This window comes from Palaemon carinicauda, chromosome 22 (assembly GCF_036898095.1).
Source record: "Palaemon carinicauda isolate YSFRI2023 chromosome 22, ASM3689809v2, whole genome shotgun sequence".
In the NCBI taxonomy this organism is placed as follows: Eukaryota; Metazoa; Arthropoda; class Malacostraca; order Decapoda; family Palaemonidae; genus Palaemon; species Palaemon carinicauda.
In genome coordinates, this window is record NC_090746.1 from 60,691,160 (window position 1) to 60,708,659 (window position 17,500).

General features: G+C 31.8%; 1 protein-coding gene across 2 annotated transcripts in view; it reads right to left on the reverse strand.

The window, feature by feature from the left end:
* The window catches only part of LOC137616113 (uncharacterized), a 39,900-nt gene that overhangs the window by 160 nt on the left and 22,240 nt on the right, over positions 1-17,500 (reverse strand). For both annotated transcript variants that reach the window (XM_068345791.1, XM_068345790.1), the window contains exons 2-9: positions 15,826-16,586; positions 8,785-8,957; positions 7,169-7,337; positions 5,674-5,862; positions 4,055-4,293; positions 2,726-2,929; positions 2,189-2,384; positions 1-152 (exon numbers count right to left, since the gene is read on the reverse strand). The exon at positions 1-152 is cut by the window's left edge and continues 160 nt beyond it. In XM_068345791.1, coding sequence (XP_068201892.1) covers positions 14-152; positions 2,189-2,384; positions 2,726-2,929; positions 4,055-4,293; positions 5,674-5,862; positions 7,169-7,337; positions 8,785-8,957; positions 15,826-15,902 — 1,386 coding nt within the window. In that variant the 5' untranslated portion in view covers positions 15,903-16,586 and the 3' untranslated portion in view covers positions 1-13. The remainder of the gene's footprint in view (positions 153-2,188; positions 2,385-2,725; positions 2,930-4,054; positions 4,294-5,673; positions 5,863-7,168; positions 7,338-8,784; positions 8,958-15,825; positions 16,587-17,500) is intronic.

Below are 17,500 nucleotides of genomic sequence, written 5' to 3' on the forward strand. Positions count from 1 at the left end.
AATTCGTGAGGAATCAGAAGGCGAAGCAGGATCCGGTGCTTTCTCCTGGAGCCAGAAGGGCGCTCAGAGCTGCCCAGGTTGATGCTGCTCCAGCCACTGCCCCTATAGCCACGACACACCACAGTCCTATCCGATGAGGCAAGGTGATTTTCCTGAAAAAAATAATCATGCAGATATTAAATACTCATAAAAAACAAAAATAACGATACTAATAACAATTACAATTAACATATCATCAATTATCATAATGATATATACAGAGGTGGATGTGGGTTGTCAAAGACAAAGACAACAACAACAACAAATATAATAATAATGATTATGAATTAAGTGAGGGTTCTTATTTCGTCAGCAATAGCAACATTGAAAAAGCAGGAAAAACACGATGCTATAAGACCAAGGGCTTCAACAGGGAAAATAGCCCAATGAGGAAAGGAAAATATGAAATAAATTACTGGAGAAGTTCAAGAACAATAACAGCATTAGAATAAATCATTCATATATAAGCTATAAACACTTAAAAATAATAAAATGAAAAGAAACAAGATAGAATAGTGTGCTTGAGTGTACCTTCATGCAAGAGAACTCTACTCCAAAACAGTGGAAGGCCATGGCACAGAGGCTATTAAAAATAACGGTAATTGAAAAGAATATATGTGTATATATATATATATATATATATATATATATATATATATATATATTTATATATATATATATATATTTATATATATATAATATATATATATATATATATGTATATATAATATATATATATATATATGTATATGTATATATATATATATATATATATATATATATATATAGAGAGAGAGAGAGAGAGAGAGAGAGAGAGAGAGAGAGAGAGAGAGAGAGAGAGAGAGAGAGAGAGAGAGAGAGAGAGAGAGCATCCATCTTCTTTAATGATATAAAAACTACACATATCTCCCTTGATATTCATTAACACGCATTTCACGCAAATTAATCTCTCGAGACAATTTCAACCGAGACGTGAAAATTAGCTGTTTGTCTTCCATTGTAGACAAACGTCTAATTGCCCGCTCATGAATCAAACGAGGCGTCTAAATGATCAATTAATCTTTGTGTAACAACAACAACAATAACAAGGATTTCCAGTTGAGTCCATTTCGCCAGCTCTGTATCGCAAAATCCCATGACACTGCAAATTTGGCAGAACTTTACTTTGGATGCAGATTTGCACTGAAGACAAATACATTTAAGGTTCGTAGGAACTAATGGTCCAATTATATTTTTATTCAAAGTTTTCATAAGAGTTCAAATTCGAAATAATGTTTAAAACAATCTGCATTCTATTATATAAGATGACCTTGCTTTTGGGTTCATTATTCTAAAAATAAATACATTCTTTGCAATTGAGGGAATCAACAATGAATTATAAATGATATTTCTGACGATATTCATTAGAATAATTAAGGTAGTTAAAAAGGGATTTCGAGTGACATAAACATAATTCATTATATACAAATGAAAAATTCGTATTATATAAGAATGTCTGCATTATTACTTAGAATACAGCTCAGAGAAACATGATATCAAACTTATTAGTCAAGGTAGAAACTTCAATAAAACCTTATCAGCAAATCCTAAATATTATAATTCGATAGGCAATATATGTCAAAATAAATTCATACATCTTCAAATTGCTATATCTTTTATGACCGTGCCTATTCGCTGCCTTACGAATAATACGCTTCATTTCAATTAACGTTCCGCAAGGCTTCTAATATTTTAAGCCGAAGACTTCTCCTTAGCATGAATATGATCCTGTTTATCATATCCATCTCTATGACTCCGTATTGTTTTCGCAATCTATTCATTATGAAAGTTACGAAACGTCAAAGGACAAATCGCGTTTCTTCTAGATTGTATATCTACATGTAAAACATTAAATAAGTAACAATAGTATTCGTTTACCGATGTTGAAAATACTCATATTCATAAAAGAGAACATAGATAGGCTACCTATTAAAACATCTACTGTTAATTTTATTTTTAGGACGACTTGCAAGTTTGCCCAATACCTTAATGAGAGAGAGAGAGAGAGAGAGAGAGAGAGAGAGAGAGAGAGAGAGAGAGAGAGAGAGAGAGAGAGAGAGAGAGAGAGAGAGAGAAGCATTAAAATAGATAAGTCACTGCTAAAACTTACCTAGATTGCCAAGTTCCGTTGTCTTCGGCGTCACATAACCTCATATAGAAAATGGGAGGCAAGACGAACGTCAGAATAGGAACGGAGAAACTACCGATAAGATTAAGGATTTTCCCGAAATTCTGAACTGCCAAACTGATGAAGAGGCCACAAGCCACAATGCCAGTCCTCATGACACACCGACGCCATCCAAAAGCTGTTGGAAATGATGAGAATATCTGAATCTGGGCTACATATAAGAAAACAAAAATTATATATCAAGAACAAAAAATGACAAAATGTATACAGTATTTCTGAGTAGTCTGCCATTCTGGATTAAATTGAGAGAGAGAGAGAGAGAGAGAGAGAGAGAGAGAGAGAGAGAGAGTAAAACCGTAGAAACTTCAAACGCTTCACTCAATTTCAAGCCACGAAAACGTATTATTCGTTCCTGCGGATAAAATTCCAGAGAGAGAGAGAGAGAGAGAGAGAGAGAGAGAGAGAGAGAGAATAAAACCTTTAGAATCTCCAAAGGCTTCTAACTCTAACGGAACTTACTGCTGGGCAGCCCTACGGCTTCCTCCAAACTCTGAGAGAGTGGGTTGACGATGATGATGTAAGTGAAGGCGTTGTTGATCAACATGAGGACGGCAATCACCTTCACCGAAATGCCCCGCACTGACAGCAGGATGTTTACTGTCACGTCGTCTCCGAATTCCAGGTAACCGAGGGACGCCACCGGCAGGTAGAGAACTTGCAGTACTGTCAAGTAAATATTTCTCTTATGTGTCTGCTAATAAAAGATACTTGGTGCTAAAGTAAATCTATTTATTTATCTACCTATCTATTCGTCTTGCTGTGTCTAGATATATATTTGTATGGATAAATATATATACAATATATCTGTGTATAATATATATACATATATATATATGTGTGTGTATATATATATATATATATATACTGTGTGTGATATATATATATATATATATATATATAGCATCTGGGATTCTAAGATGATACCTCGTGTAAGAGCAAATCTATATATTTATAAAGAGTATTTGTATACATATAAATATGCATATACATATATATATATATATATATATGATACTGTGTGGGTGTGGTATTGTTGATGAAATGAAATTATATGTATTATACTGTTCATGAGAAAAAAAAAATGATATAATTAGAAAATATGCTGATGAAAAATAAACTATTATTGCAAATAAAAGTAGAAATATCTTAAGCATTTCATTAACAAAAAATTAATATTAATATATATATATATATATATATATATATATATATATATATATATAGCGCTTCTTGGGAGTAAAATGAATATATCAAGAGATCATGAATATGGACAAATATAAAAACATTTTGAATTTCGGTAAAAAAACCATTAGATATTTCAATATAATCTACTGTTCCGTCTAATATTATGAAAATGGTAATATATTACATGGAATATTCATATAGTGTTTGGCTAGAACAATGTTAAAAGGTAAGCTGATATTTTTTTTTTCTTTTGTTCAATGCGAAACTTAACACTAACTAAATGTGTGCCAAGGCTGATTAAACTAAGTCATGTTCTTGTCATTCTTCCAGCAAGATTATTACAGATCTTTATTTCTACATAATCCAACCAATATTATGGTATTTCAAGGCTTACGCAGTTTTTGATACACAAAGAAGAGAAGGGAAGAGTAGGGGAGGAGAAGGGAAGGGGACATGAGAGGGGATGGGAGGGGAAGAAAAAAAAAGGATGGTGGGGAGAGGGGGGAGAGGGAAATGGAAGAGAAGAGAAGAGAGGAGAGGGAAGTGGAAGGCAAGAGAAGGAGGGGAGAAGGAAGGGGGGCAACGGAGGACAGTGAGACTCACCTACGAAAGCCAAAACGACAGCGAGAGGAAACTTCTTGCGATCCGTCATGTCGTTCTGGATGGTTGGGAAAGTGACCGAGCCTCCGTAGGAGAACATGATGGTGCCGAAGCCCAAGAAAAAGCTGCTGGCCGTCGGGGGAGAGTAGCTTGGCTCCCCGCCGGGGGAATCCACGACAATCTTGATGATCACGACGATTATAGCTGCTACTGTGGCCACCAAGGCCAGGACAGATCCCTGCCTGTAATAAAAATAATAATAATAATAATAATAATAATAATAGGTTGGCCAGGGCATCAGCCACCCGTTGAGATACTACCGCTAGAGAGTTATGGGGTCCTTTGGCTGGCCAGACAGTATGACATTGGATGCCTATTCTTCACAAATTCTACTCTGTCCTCATACACATGGCAACACTGAGATTACCAAACACTTCTTCACCCAGAGGTTAACTACTGTAATTTAATTGTTCAGTGGCCACTTTCCTCTTGGTAAGGGTAGAAGAGACTCTTTAGCTGTGGCAAGCAGCTCTTCTAGGAGGACACTACAAAATCAAACAATTGTTCTCTAGTCTTGGGTAGTGATATAGCCTCTGTACCATGGTCTTTCACTGTCTTGGGTTAGAGTTCTCTTGCTTGAGGGTACAGTCGGGCATATTATTCTATCTTATATCCTTTCCTCTAGTTTAGTTAAAGTTTTTATAGTTTATATAGGAAATATTTATTTTAATGTTGTTACTCTTCTTGAAATATTTTATTTTTCTTTGCTTCCTATTCTCACTGGGCTACTTTCCCTGTTGGGGCCCCTGGGCTCATAGCATCCTGCTTTTCCAACTAGGGTTGTAGCTTAGCAAGTAATAATAATAATAATAATAATAATAATAATAATAATAATAATAATGATAATAATAATGTCTTATTCTTTGAATAAAATATCTTTTGAACGTTATTCGTTTACTTTTAATATTAAGAAAAAAATGGAAAGTCATGGAATTGAACAAACAGAAAAATCCTGGAGATCAATTTTCCCCGTAAACTCAGAGTGAAACTCTTTTGTATAGTATACAAAGGACCTACAATAAATTAATATCATACCGAGCGAAAAATTCAAGTGTCCCTTTCATTTAGATACTGGGTATATATAATGATATTAAAGGCAAACGAGTTAGTAAATTGACATATGATCTTTTAATAAAAGATGTTTAATACTAAAGAGAGAGAGAGAGAGAGAGAGAGAGAGAGAGAGAGAGAGAGAGAGAGAATGATAGGATTTATAAAAAATAAAGTGGTATGGCGACTACTATAAATGCTTTTGACGTGTACTTTAATGTTCACATTTACATAGAAAGGGACAATTAGAGAATTAACTAAGAAAACTACAATTCTATGATAAGATTAAGGCCTATTTATAAAAATAACTTTATTAAAAGATACAATTAGAAAAATAATACATTAAAAATTAGGTTATAAAATCTTTAGAAGTTTTTATAAATGGCAAATTATTTATTATTTCAAAGAAGTAGATAACTACCAAGCAACAGAGGTACTACTATAAAACTCGAGAGAGAGAGAGAGAGAGAGAGAGAGAGAGAGAGAGAGAGAGAGAGAGAGAATAATCTTACCAAAATTCTTTTGGACTTCCAAACCAGGAGAGAGGCACCATACAACAGCCGACGACCACGAGCCAACAGCAGATGGATAGATTTGGCAGGTAATCTATTAAGACATATGTCAGCAGTTCTCCCGACAGGAGAATAGTGACAATAGATACGCCAAATAAAGTGACACATTGCATCACATTCACAAAGTGCCTGTGGGAGAAGAAAAAGCATCACATATGAGACTATAGTAATTAACGAAAATTAAATGTTTACAGGAAAAATGTTATTCAGACATTTAAAACTTGATTGAGAACTTTCAATCTAAGTTACGATGTCTTAGCACTCTTATTGATTTTTATTTTAGGTCATTAATTTTAATATAAATGTATAATTCAGTACATTCCACTTTCTTTCCTACCTTGATGTAATATCTACAGTATATAAATGAAACGTAATTGAGAGAACAACTCTTGTTATAGAAAACTGAGATAAACTTCATTTCCTTAAATGATGCTCAAAATCATTATTTACACATTCCCACTATTTTGCATATGTATATATATATATATATATATATAAATGGATACATGTCAACCTCTTCGTCAGTGGCATATCAAATAAAAGATTTTAATATAGCAACTGAATTTTAAAGCGTAGATTCCCAATCACGGCCGCATAAATACATCTATATATATATATATATATATATACATATATATATGTATAAATAAATATACATATATATAAATATATATATATATATATATACACATGTATATATATTTATATATATGTATATAAATATATATATATATATATATATATTATAATATAAATATATATATATATACATATATTTATATATATGTATATATATATATATATATATATGTATGTATGCATATATATATATATGTATATATATACATATATATGTATATATATACACAATCAATCTCATATATGTATACATAAACATACATATTTGTACATATCTATGCACACATATTTATAATATATACACGTACACACATATATGTGTGAGTACGTGTATGCTTATACTCAAGACTTCTGACTTTTATTTAGAACTTTCTTTTCCAAGTCTTCTTTGAATCCATCCACGTCCCTCTTTATCAGCCCACAGATATTATCTGGCTCTACCAGTAGGATCATATGAAGGTACGAGTGACGTCAGAGTAATAGGATATCTTTGAAATGCGATCTGTGGTAGATATATGTTAGCCCTATACAATACGAGGTTTAAGGTTTAAAGGTCCCTCAGGAATGGCAGATATATATATATATATATATATATATAATATATATATATATATATATATATATATATATTTCGGTCACGTTTAGCAGCTTTGTCAGACACATAACTACTCGGGTAGGGGGGTGAGAGAGTAATTACACCCTGGTGAGAGGGGTGCCAGTGTTCTATCTAATATTAAGCAGTCATTTTTGACGGGTCGCACACACAAGTAACAATAACAATTATAATACTACTTACCATCCTGGCATGCCAAGTGTTCGATACGCCATGGCTGGATACGGCTTACGACACGCTCTCTGATACTCAGGCCATCTTTCCTCTAGGATTACCCAACAAATCCCGAGATGGCAAGCAGAGCATCCTACGACGACACAGGATCCCGCTAGCAACGCAAGGCCTGACCATCCTGAAGAGGGAAGCAAATCTTATTAATGGATTATCCTTTGGAGTATGTAACTTTACAAACTCCATATATGAATTGAGTGTTTATTGATAAAAGTGGATATGCAAAAAAAAAAAGTGGTACTAGATTAGCCTAGTGTTATGAAATACATGTGCACTATTCTATCTGTTTCTCTATTTCTTTTCCTCAATGGGACATTTTCCCTGTTGGAGTCTTTGGGGTTATAGAATCCTGCTTTTCCAACTAGGGTTGTAGCTTACCAAATAATAATAATAATAATAATAATGATAATAATAATAATAATAATAATAATAATAATAATGATAATAATAAATGCTGCTTAATAGGTTACATATCTTACTAAAGCGTTGTTAGTTGTAAGAAAAAAATATTTAACTTTTTGATGTTCAAAGTTTTCAAAGGAATCACTTTTCATACTCTCAATAACTGTATGTAGTGAACAACACAATCTCATTGAAAATTGATTTCCGCAGTTAACAAAAGTAAAATTCACGATTCAAGAGACATGGTATATTTATATTAGTTAAAATATTCTATATTGTAAAAATAATTATGTAAAAAAATTAAGGTTTCGATAAGGAAAGTATTACGATAAATGGAATTAGAACCTTTGATATGTTCCTCATGTGTGCTTATGAGTAAATTTGCCCTATTTATCTATAAAGGGGATGACTTGACATTTTTCTTATGGAATTTATATGGGAAAAAAACAACAACAACAACAACAACAATGAGAGTGTTAGATTAGCGAAAGGAATAATAATAATAATAATAATAATAATAATAATAATAATAATAATAACTCTCCCATATGTAAGTGAAATATGAACACACGCTCATACGTAAGAGCATTAGTAACCGATGTCATTAAACGAATAATAATCCCATTAAAGAGTCGTTATTTCTCCATTACTCTTTCTAGAAGCCAACTGATTAAGCTCATAATCATTACTATGGAAAGGCGAACCGTAATAAGAGTCAATTACTGCTGTATACAAAGGAAACGAGAACCTTTTGTATTTAAAGAAGGGATTTTACAAGCGAGTCTAATATACTGGTAACGGAAGTAGGGAAGGATCTTTATCGATTCATTAATTAGAGGCAATTTAAAAGATATACATTCTGATATCCAATGGCAAATAATAATAATAATAATAATAGTAGTAATTATAAGAGAAGGAAGAAAATGAAGAACAACTATATTAACAACAATAACAGCACCAATAATAATAATTTTAATAATAATAATAATAAATAATAGTAATAATATGAAAAGAAGAAGAAAACAGACTAACGCATTAGGTATTACATATGTAACTAGACAACAAAATACATCTAAAATACACACAATCAATAAAAGAATGATCAGAAGAGTTAATGCAAACAGTCTTCCGATAAAAAAAAAAAAAAAATACTCTCAAAAGCTTACCTGTCTGTGCAACGGCCCAAGGAAGCGCTAGGACTCCCAGACCAGCAACTTGCGCTACCAGGAAGAAGGATGTCAATAGGACGCCCAAGCCACTCTGAGATCGGCCATGCTGACCGCTGCGGGTCAAAGCTGAGGCGAGGTCATCGTAGGTTTCAGAGGGAGGTTGGTTCACACTGTTCAAAGATGAGGGAAAATTACGTATTTTGGGGTTTACTTATAAATAAAAAAAATAATACTGCCTTGATTTATCATGGTAATTTTGTTTTAAGAAAGACATATCTAGAGGATCAGAGGAATAAAACATAAAACAAATATCAAAGAAAAAAACTAAAAAACTATAAGTTAAACATTGGCGATAGAGGAGTAAGAATTACGTATGGTTGAGTTTACTAAAACAAGAAAAAAAATATCAACTTAATTTCTTATAGTAAATTTGTGCTTAAAGAAATACATATCCAGGGGAAAAGATGACTATATAATCTAAAAACCAGTACAAAATTGAACTGTATACATTGCATACCCTATAAAACTGCATATAAATATACCGTAAATAACAATTTTGAAAAAGGAGATTACACACAAGATACTTATTTCAGGACGTTACAAAGCCTCATCATTTTGGCCATCAGTTTTAATAAACCAATTGTAATTGCTCCAATGGTAGAAAACAATAACACTAATGACAAAACTAATAACACTAAAAATCAGAAAAAAACATTCGGGGGAAGATAAGAAGACTTGCGAAGTATAAAAAAGGTACAATCAAGCCAGGTTAATTGGGCCATTTTATAGAACCTAATGGAAAGTTAAGAATAGCTCTACAGAGTTTTAAAATAATCCTGCGGTTTTTATTTCGGTAATTGGGACGCACTGGAAATGTTACCAGCAGAGAATAAATCGTTCAAAAAATATTTTTCTCAATTTGTCATTTTTCTTCAAATTATGCTAATTTTTATTTCATGATTACCAAATAAAAAGGGGTAAAACGGCTAATTGAAATCTATCATAATGTATTTCTGTTATAAGAATCTCCGATTAAACTTCCAAAATCTGTCCTAATATGCATTCATGCATGCATACATACATACACACACACACCCACAGTCACACACACACACACACTCACACACACATATATATATAATATACATATATTACATTTATATAAACATACATGTGTACATATGTACATATGTATATATATATATATATGTGAGTGTGTGTGTGTATATGTATATGTGTGCGTATATATTTATATATATATATTTAGTATTTATATATATATATATATATATATATATATATATATATATATATATATATATATAATATGTATATAGATAGATATATACACAGATATAGATATGCACATATATATACATGTAGACTTACATACACTAAGCTTATTTATCTTTTACATAACTTGTGCTATAACTCATTTCCTGAGTTCATGAAGCGTAAAACATTAATTAGGTCAAATATATTAGACACTCCAGATGATTAATAAGATTCTTACTCACATTTTGTGATGCAGTAGGTCTAAAGAAAAACAAGAAAGACTCTTTCAGATACTTACTCAGAACTGCAAGAATCCAATCCATGAAAGCATGGGTAAGTAAAGAAAAGAGAAATGCTAAATACATCGCGTGGACATGAAGAGTATATACGTGGATTATAGTATGAGACAACATCGTTGTTTGCGAGCGCCTAATGGCAACTTTAATATCAATACACCTTTTTAATACGCGAAAAGATCTGGATTAACTAAAGAAATTCTTTAGAAAGAAGATCTATGGGTTGATATATATATATATATATATATATATATATATATATATATATATATATATATGTTTTATGGATATATACTGTATATATAAAGTATATATAGCCATATATATGTGTATACACATATGTATATATATGCATATATATATGTATATGTATATATATATATATATATATATATATATATATATATATATATATATATATATATATATATATACACACATACATAATTCATGTAGTATATGAAATACACAAAAACCGCAAACCCAGATAGGTTACGTTGTTTTAAATCTGACATAACAAAACAATTAGAATATATCCAAGTACTATTTGTACGTCAAATACAATTCCATCTCAATCAAGGGATCCTTCTACTGACATCACTAATTGCTTGATTCCCACAGAAAAAAGATCTACCTTCTTCCCCTCAAGTCGTGTCCACAGAAGCATGCAAGACCGATGAGGGTAGTAACAGAGATTTGTTCTTGCGACGAGGAAGGGAAGGGAAGTTATATGGACAGTTAATGATAGAGGGAAGAGCATGAATAGACAAATGAAGGGGGAAGTAAATGCGAGTGATCTCGAAGGAAGAAATCTGAGAAAGGAATCGGTAGAGAAATATGAGGGAAAATCTGTAACGCTCGCTCTCTCTCTCTCTCTCTCTCTCTCTCTCTCTCTCTCTCTCTCTCTCTCTCTCTCTGTGCGCGCGCACGTGGAGAAATATGAGAAGGCATTGGTAAAGGAATACGAGGGAAATTTGTAACGCTCTCTCTCTCTCTCTCTCTCTCTCTCTCTCTCTCTCTCTCTCTCTCTCTCTCTCTCTCTCGAAGAGAAGAAGAAGAAGAAGAAGAAGAAGAAGAAGAAGAAGAAGAAGAAAGAAGAAGAAGAAGTCTGGGGAGAAATTGGTAGAGGAATATGAGGGAAAATGTATAACTCTCTGTCTGTCTGTCTCTCTCTCTCTCACACACAGAAACTAATTGCATTTCTTCCTCTTTTTTCATATTTCATCTTTTAAACAAAAATAACAGTTTAATCATTTTTCTTCACCTCAAATAAGGAATCTTATCTTTATTGCTTACGGTAAATTCCGATAGCTACTTCACAATATTAACCGTCTTTGAATAGATATGATGTTCTTAAAAGGTATACACTGTCGAAACAACATTATAGCTTCAAAAGTCAAGGATAAAAATGTTTAAATCCAGGTGTAAAATGTAGAATAGCAGGGATATGATGATGAAATCGATGATATATGATAACTAGTGAACTAAAATTACGTAACTGAAATTGGAATTATCTCTCAAACTAACAGGACAATTAGCATTAAATTTTATTTTAAATCTTTGCCCCATTCGAAACAGATTAACGAAAGAAACCCCACATGGTAACAGCATGACTCAGAAAGATAAAGGTTTAATCAAACTCCTAAGATATAACTCTTATCTGAAAGGCTTCCACGAATAATGTACTACTTGAATAAACTCTAATTACTCGGAAATGACGTAATAACAATTTCCTGTCCAAAGGGTCGATACAAGTATGATTCAGAAGACAATAGAATCCAATTCTTATCAGAAAGACTTTCAGTAATAATGTGTTACTTGGCTCATCTTAGATTAGCCAGAGGTGACGTGATGATCATTTCCTGACCGAGGAGTCAATAGCCTATAGCTATGGTAATAACTTCACCTGTTAGAGATATCGTCTGATACAGGAATACTACGCAAATAAAAGTCAGGCTCAGATACGATTCGAGAACATCATCTTCTTGGGTCGGTATTTATATCCTCTCCCTAAAGAATATCTAAATAATGTAAAATACCTAAATAATTACCAAATTCAAGTCAAATCTGACTTGCTTAATTTTTATTGTCTTCGAATAATTAAATAAATATCAACTTTAGATGATCTTACTTAGAATGTAATAATTCTTGAAAATACAGTATTCGAAAATGGAAGGGGAGATTTGATAATATAAAACAAGCAATACACACAGACACACAAACATATACTCACAGAATAATGAAAATTCGAGATATTGAAAAAATATTTCTGATATTTCCTTCACATACTTGCGAAACCTACAAGAAATGGAATTACATATTGATGAGAGAGAGAGAGAGAGAGAGAGAGAGAGAGAGAGAGAGAGAGAGAGAGAGAGAGAGAGAGAGAGAGAGAGAGAGAGAGAGAGAGAAGGATACTACCTCGCTACAACTATCACGTTATTTTTTACGAATAATAACAAGCAATAATACATTCAACAGACTGACATGTATACAATATTCACTCAACCTACAGGTACACCATTCATTAACTCAATTCAAGAGAATCCAGTATAAAAAAGAGAAATGCGTTCATTCAGTATCATTGCCTGAGACACACTCTAATCACCTAGGGATGCGAAACCCATTAAACAGGCTTAGACGATTAACACGAGCGATTAAATGCTAATCAAGTAATTAAGGATTAATGAGGTACAGAGACCGCTTAATTCTAGCTCAGTGCCAGGCGAAACTAGGCCATGCCAATAGACTTCGATTTCTCATTATATTAATAGCGCCGATATTAAGGGGAAGGTCGGTAATTTTCTTGGCGTTATTCATTGAAGAACATGACTAATAATTCATGGGTGATCGTTACCTTTAAAAATTACATATACAACTATAATCCCACAAATCTCCATGTATACATCTGATCATTCTTAAAAACAGGATAGTGGAATTATTATTATTATTACTAGTTGGGCTACGACCCTATTTGGAAAAGCAGGATGCTTTATGTTCTAGGGCCCCAACAGAAAAAAATACCCCAGTGAGAAATATAAATGATAAAATAAATAAACTACAAGAAAAGTAAGGATCAATTAATATAAAATAACTTAAGAACAGTAACAACATTAAAATAGATCTTTTATATATAAACTACAAAAAGAGACATATCAGCCTGTTCAACATAAAAACATTCTCTCTCTCTCTCTCTCTCTCTCTCTCTCTCTCTCTCTCTCTCTCTCTCTCTCTCTCTCTGGAAATAATCTTGCACTATGTTTTCCAATAAACCTCATTACCCTTAATAAGCCTTGAAATCACAGTTCTTCTAAGACTGGCTATTTGCAGTATATTAACAGCATTGGTTAACTGCCCGATTAGTATAACGCTCTCGAAAGGGTTCAGGGTACGAATTTGAGCACTTGAACACAGCAAGAGGCCACAGTATATAATATTTACTCACACGTGTTAAAATCGGAAAAAAATGCGTACGGAAAAAAAAATAATAATGGCAAAGATATACTTAGTATTAAATATTTGATTACTATACTATAATGAGTGAAATCTAATTAGTACAGCTGTGTAATCACGCACCCATACACACACACACACTATATATATATATATATATATATATATATATATATATATATGTATATGTATATATATATATACATATACTACATATACAAATATATATATATATATATATATATATATATATATATATATATATATATATATATATACTGTATGTATATATATATATATATATATATATATATATATATCTGTATATATACATATATATTCAACATACATATATGTACTGTATATATATGTATGTATGTATGTATATATATATATATATATATATATATATATACATATAACACAACCATTAACAATTGAATTTTATTGTGAGTGAACCAAATTACAAAAGCCCTTGAAATTTTATCAACGCAGGTGCTCAAACTGTTATCCAATTTAATTTACATGTATTTTTTCTTTTGGGGAAAACTCAAGGACAAAGTTTATACTCAAAAACCAGTACAGTATGTCGGTGACTTGAAAAATGACATAAGAGATGCATTTCAAGACATTAATTCGCAATGAGACTTGTGTAAAAACATTTTGTCGAAGCGTTGATAGAATTTAAGGGCTTTTGTATTTTGGTTCACTATAAAATCTATTTGCCAATGCTTTAATTGTGTTAGTAAATATAATTGTAATAATTTACTGTCCACCTAGTTTCGGACGACCCTGAATATCATCATCATCATCATCATCTCCTCCTACACCTATTGACGTAAAGGGCATTGGTTAGATTTCGCCAGTCGCCTTTATGTTGAGCTTTTAAATCAATACTTCTCCATTCATCACCTCTTACTTCACGCTTCATAATCCTTAGCCATGTTGGCCTGGGTCTTCCAACTCTTCTAGTGCCTTGTGGAGCCTTGGTAAAAGTTTGGATAACCAATCTCTCTTGGGGAGTGCGAAGAGCATGCCCAAACTAGCTCCATCTACCCTTCATCATGATCTCATTCACATATGGTACTCGAGTAATCTCCTATATAGTTTAATTTCTAATCCTGTCCTGCCTTTTAACTTCCGATATTCTTCAGAGGGCTTTGTTCTCAAATCTACACAATATGTTGGATATTGTTTCATTGTCATACCACGGCTCATGTCCATACAGTAACACTGATCTCATTAAACTGATATATAGCCTGATTTTTTTATGTAATTTCAGAAGATTTGATTTCAAAATTTTACTTAACCTAGCCATTGCTTGATTTACTTTTTTCAATCTTTTATAAAACTCGAATTCTAAAGATCCTGTATTGGAGATCATTATTCCTAAATATCTAAAGGATTCCACCTTATTAATCGTTTCTCCTCCCAATGATATTTCATCTGCCATTGCATATTCCGTTCTCAACATCTTTGTCTTTCTTCTATTGATCTTAAGCCTAACCTCGTGTGATATTTCATGCATTCTGGTGAGCAAGATTTGCGAGTCATGTGGTGTTCTGCTATTAAGGACACCGTCATCAGCATACTCTAAGTCAACTAATTTCCTGTTAAAAATCCAGTTCAATCCTTCTCCACTATTCCCAACTGTTCTATGCACTACAAAATCCATGAGGAGGATAAACAAAATAGGTGAATGTTTAAAACAGAGTGAAAAAAATATACATATGCATCCTCGAAAGCTTTCCTAGATAATGAGTAATCTTGGAACAGAGAAGGTTGAAAAAACAACTTAAAGAAGAATTATATCGACAACATAATGATGAAAGAAACAACAACGGTTATAATAATGAGCTGGAGTTGTAACAACCCAGGAGAAAACAAAAGCCCCTAAAGAGCATAAACACAAACACAAGAGACATTGTTGTATGATGTGGTGGTAATGGTAGAAATCATTAATCATAATCATATACGAAAAATGAAAGAAGAAAAATAAAAACAATTCTCTTACCTTGATGCTGTGAATGTTGGAGACAACACAGAAGTCGTTTTCTTTCCTCCAAGGAGCCAAGATTTTTCGGAAACCATCTTTTTTTCTTGCTTGGGAGAGACGTTGAAACAAGTTTTTCTTTCTCTCGACAATAATTAATTTTGCCAATCAGACACAGAAAAGACAAGATTACGTTTTCTTGTTGTTTAAAGGGGCTTTTTTCGTTGTTCAGAAACAAAGGTCGTTGCGCTTATTTGGAGTCTCTTTGATGAATAAAAATACTTTTTTTTTGTAAATCTTTGCTTAATCACTTTTTTTTTCAGTTCAAGTTTTTCTTGAATTTCAAAAGACAATTGGTAATGTCACATTTAATCTTTGCACAAAAGGGAACTTGAAACGATTATTTTTCCTTGTCACAGGTTACAGTACTTGACGTTAATCAATTTCCAAACGTTCTCACTCGACTTTATCTTAAAAATGCAGAAATATATCACGGTCTTGATAGCACTTCCTAAACACAATGCCACAAATTCTACAATTTTAATTCCTCAAATGTTCCTCTTTCTTATATCTTTTTATGGCTCACTCGATAATTAGTTTCTCTCAGCCCCAGGTGCTTTCACAAAGAAACTGCTGAGTAGTCGACAAATATCTTCCTGTATGCAGCAAGTCTTCAAATGCAGTTTAAAAGTGGCTCTTGTTTCGCTTATTCAAATTTGTGCCGGCAAAGGAGGCCCAGGTGTTGAGGGAGAGGTGGTACTTAGATGGCTTCCAGTTAATGTCTGAAATAATATTGCAGAGGATGTTGGAAAATAGTTAAAATAAAGAAGAAAATTAAACTGTAATGAAGGAGGGGCAGAATGATTAAAAATAGCAAAGAATTTTGCAAGGTGTAGGACACTTAAACAAACACGTAAAACAAAGTCCAACTTATGAATATATATTCAATATAAAATAATAAATAAAATAATACATATATTGATAGTTTAAAATATATATAAAAGCACACACATTTTATATATATATATATATATATTATATATATGTGTATATATATACATACATACATACTATATATATATATATATATATACATATATATACATACATACATACATACACACACACACACACACATATATATATATATATATATATATATATATATACATATACATATATATATATATATATATATATATATATATATATATATACAGTATATATACATATAACTCGTCATTATCTTGAAATTTGGGTGTTTGAGAGATTCTAGGTACACATATAGTTAGAAAGTCTATTAAAGAATAAGAACAGTAACCATGTGTAGATTTTATTATAAACCTTTTTTTTTTTTATATAAAAATGGATATTAAAACTGCTAAAGTGAAACGTAACTACCAATGCTGGAACAGTTCGAATATGAATCTAATCAAGAAAGAAATCATTGATAGAATGAACTACAGCTCTCTCTCTCTCTCTCTCTCTCTCTCTCTCTCTCTCTCTCTCTCTCTATATATATATATATATATATATATATATATATACACATACACATACATATATGTATATATATACATACGTATGCGTATATATATATACATATATATATATATATTTATATATAATATATTTATATAAATATATGTATATACATATATATATATATATATATATATATATATATATATATATA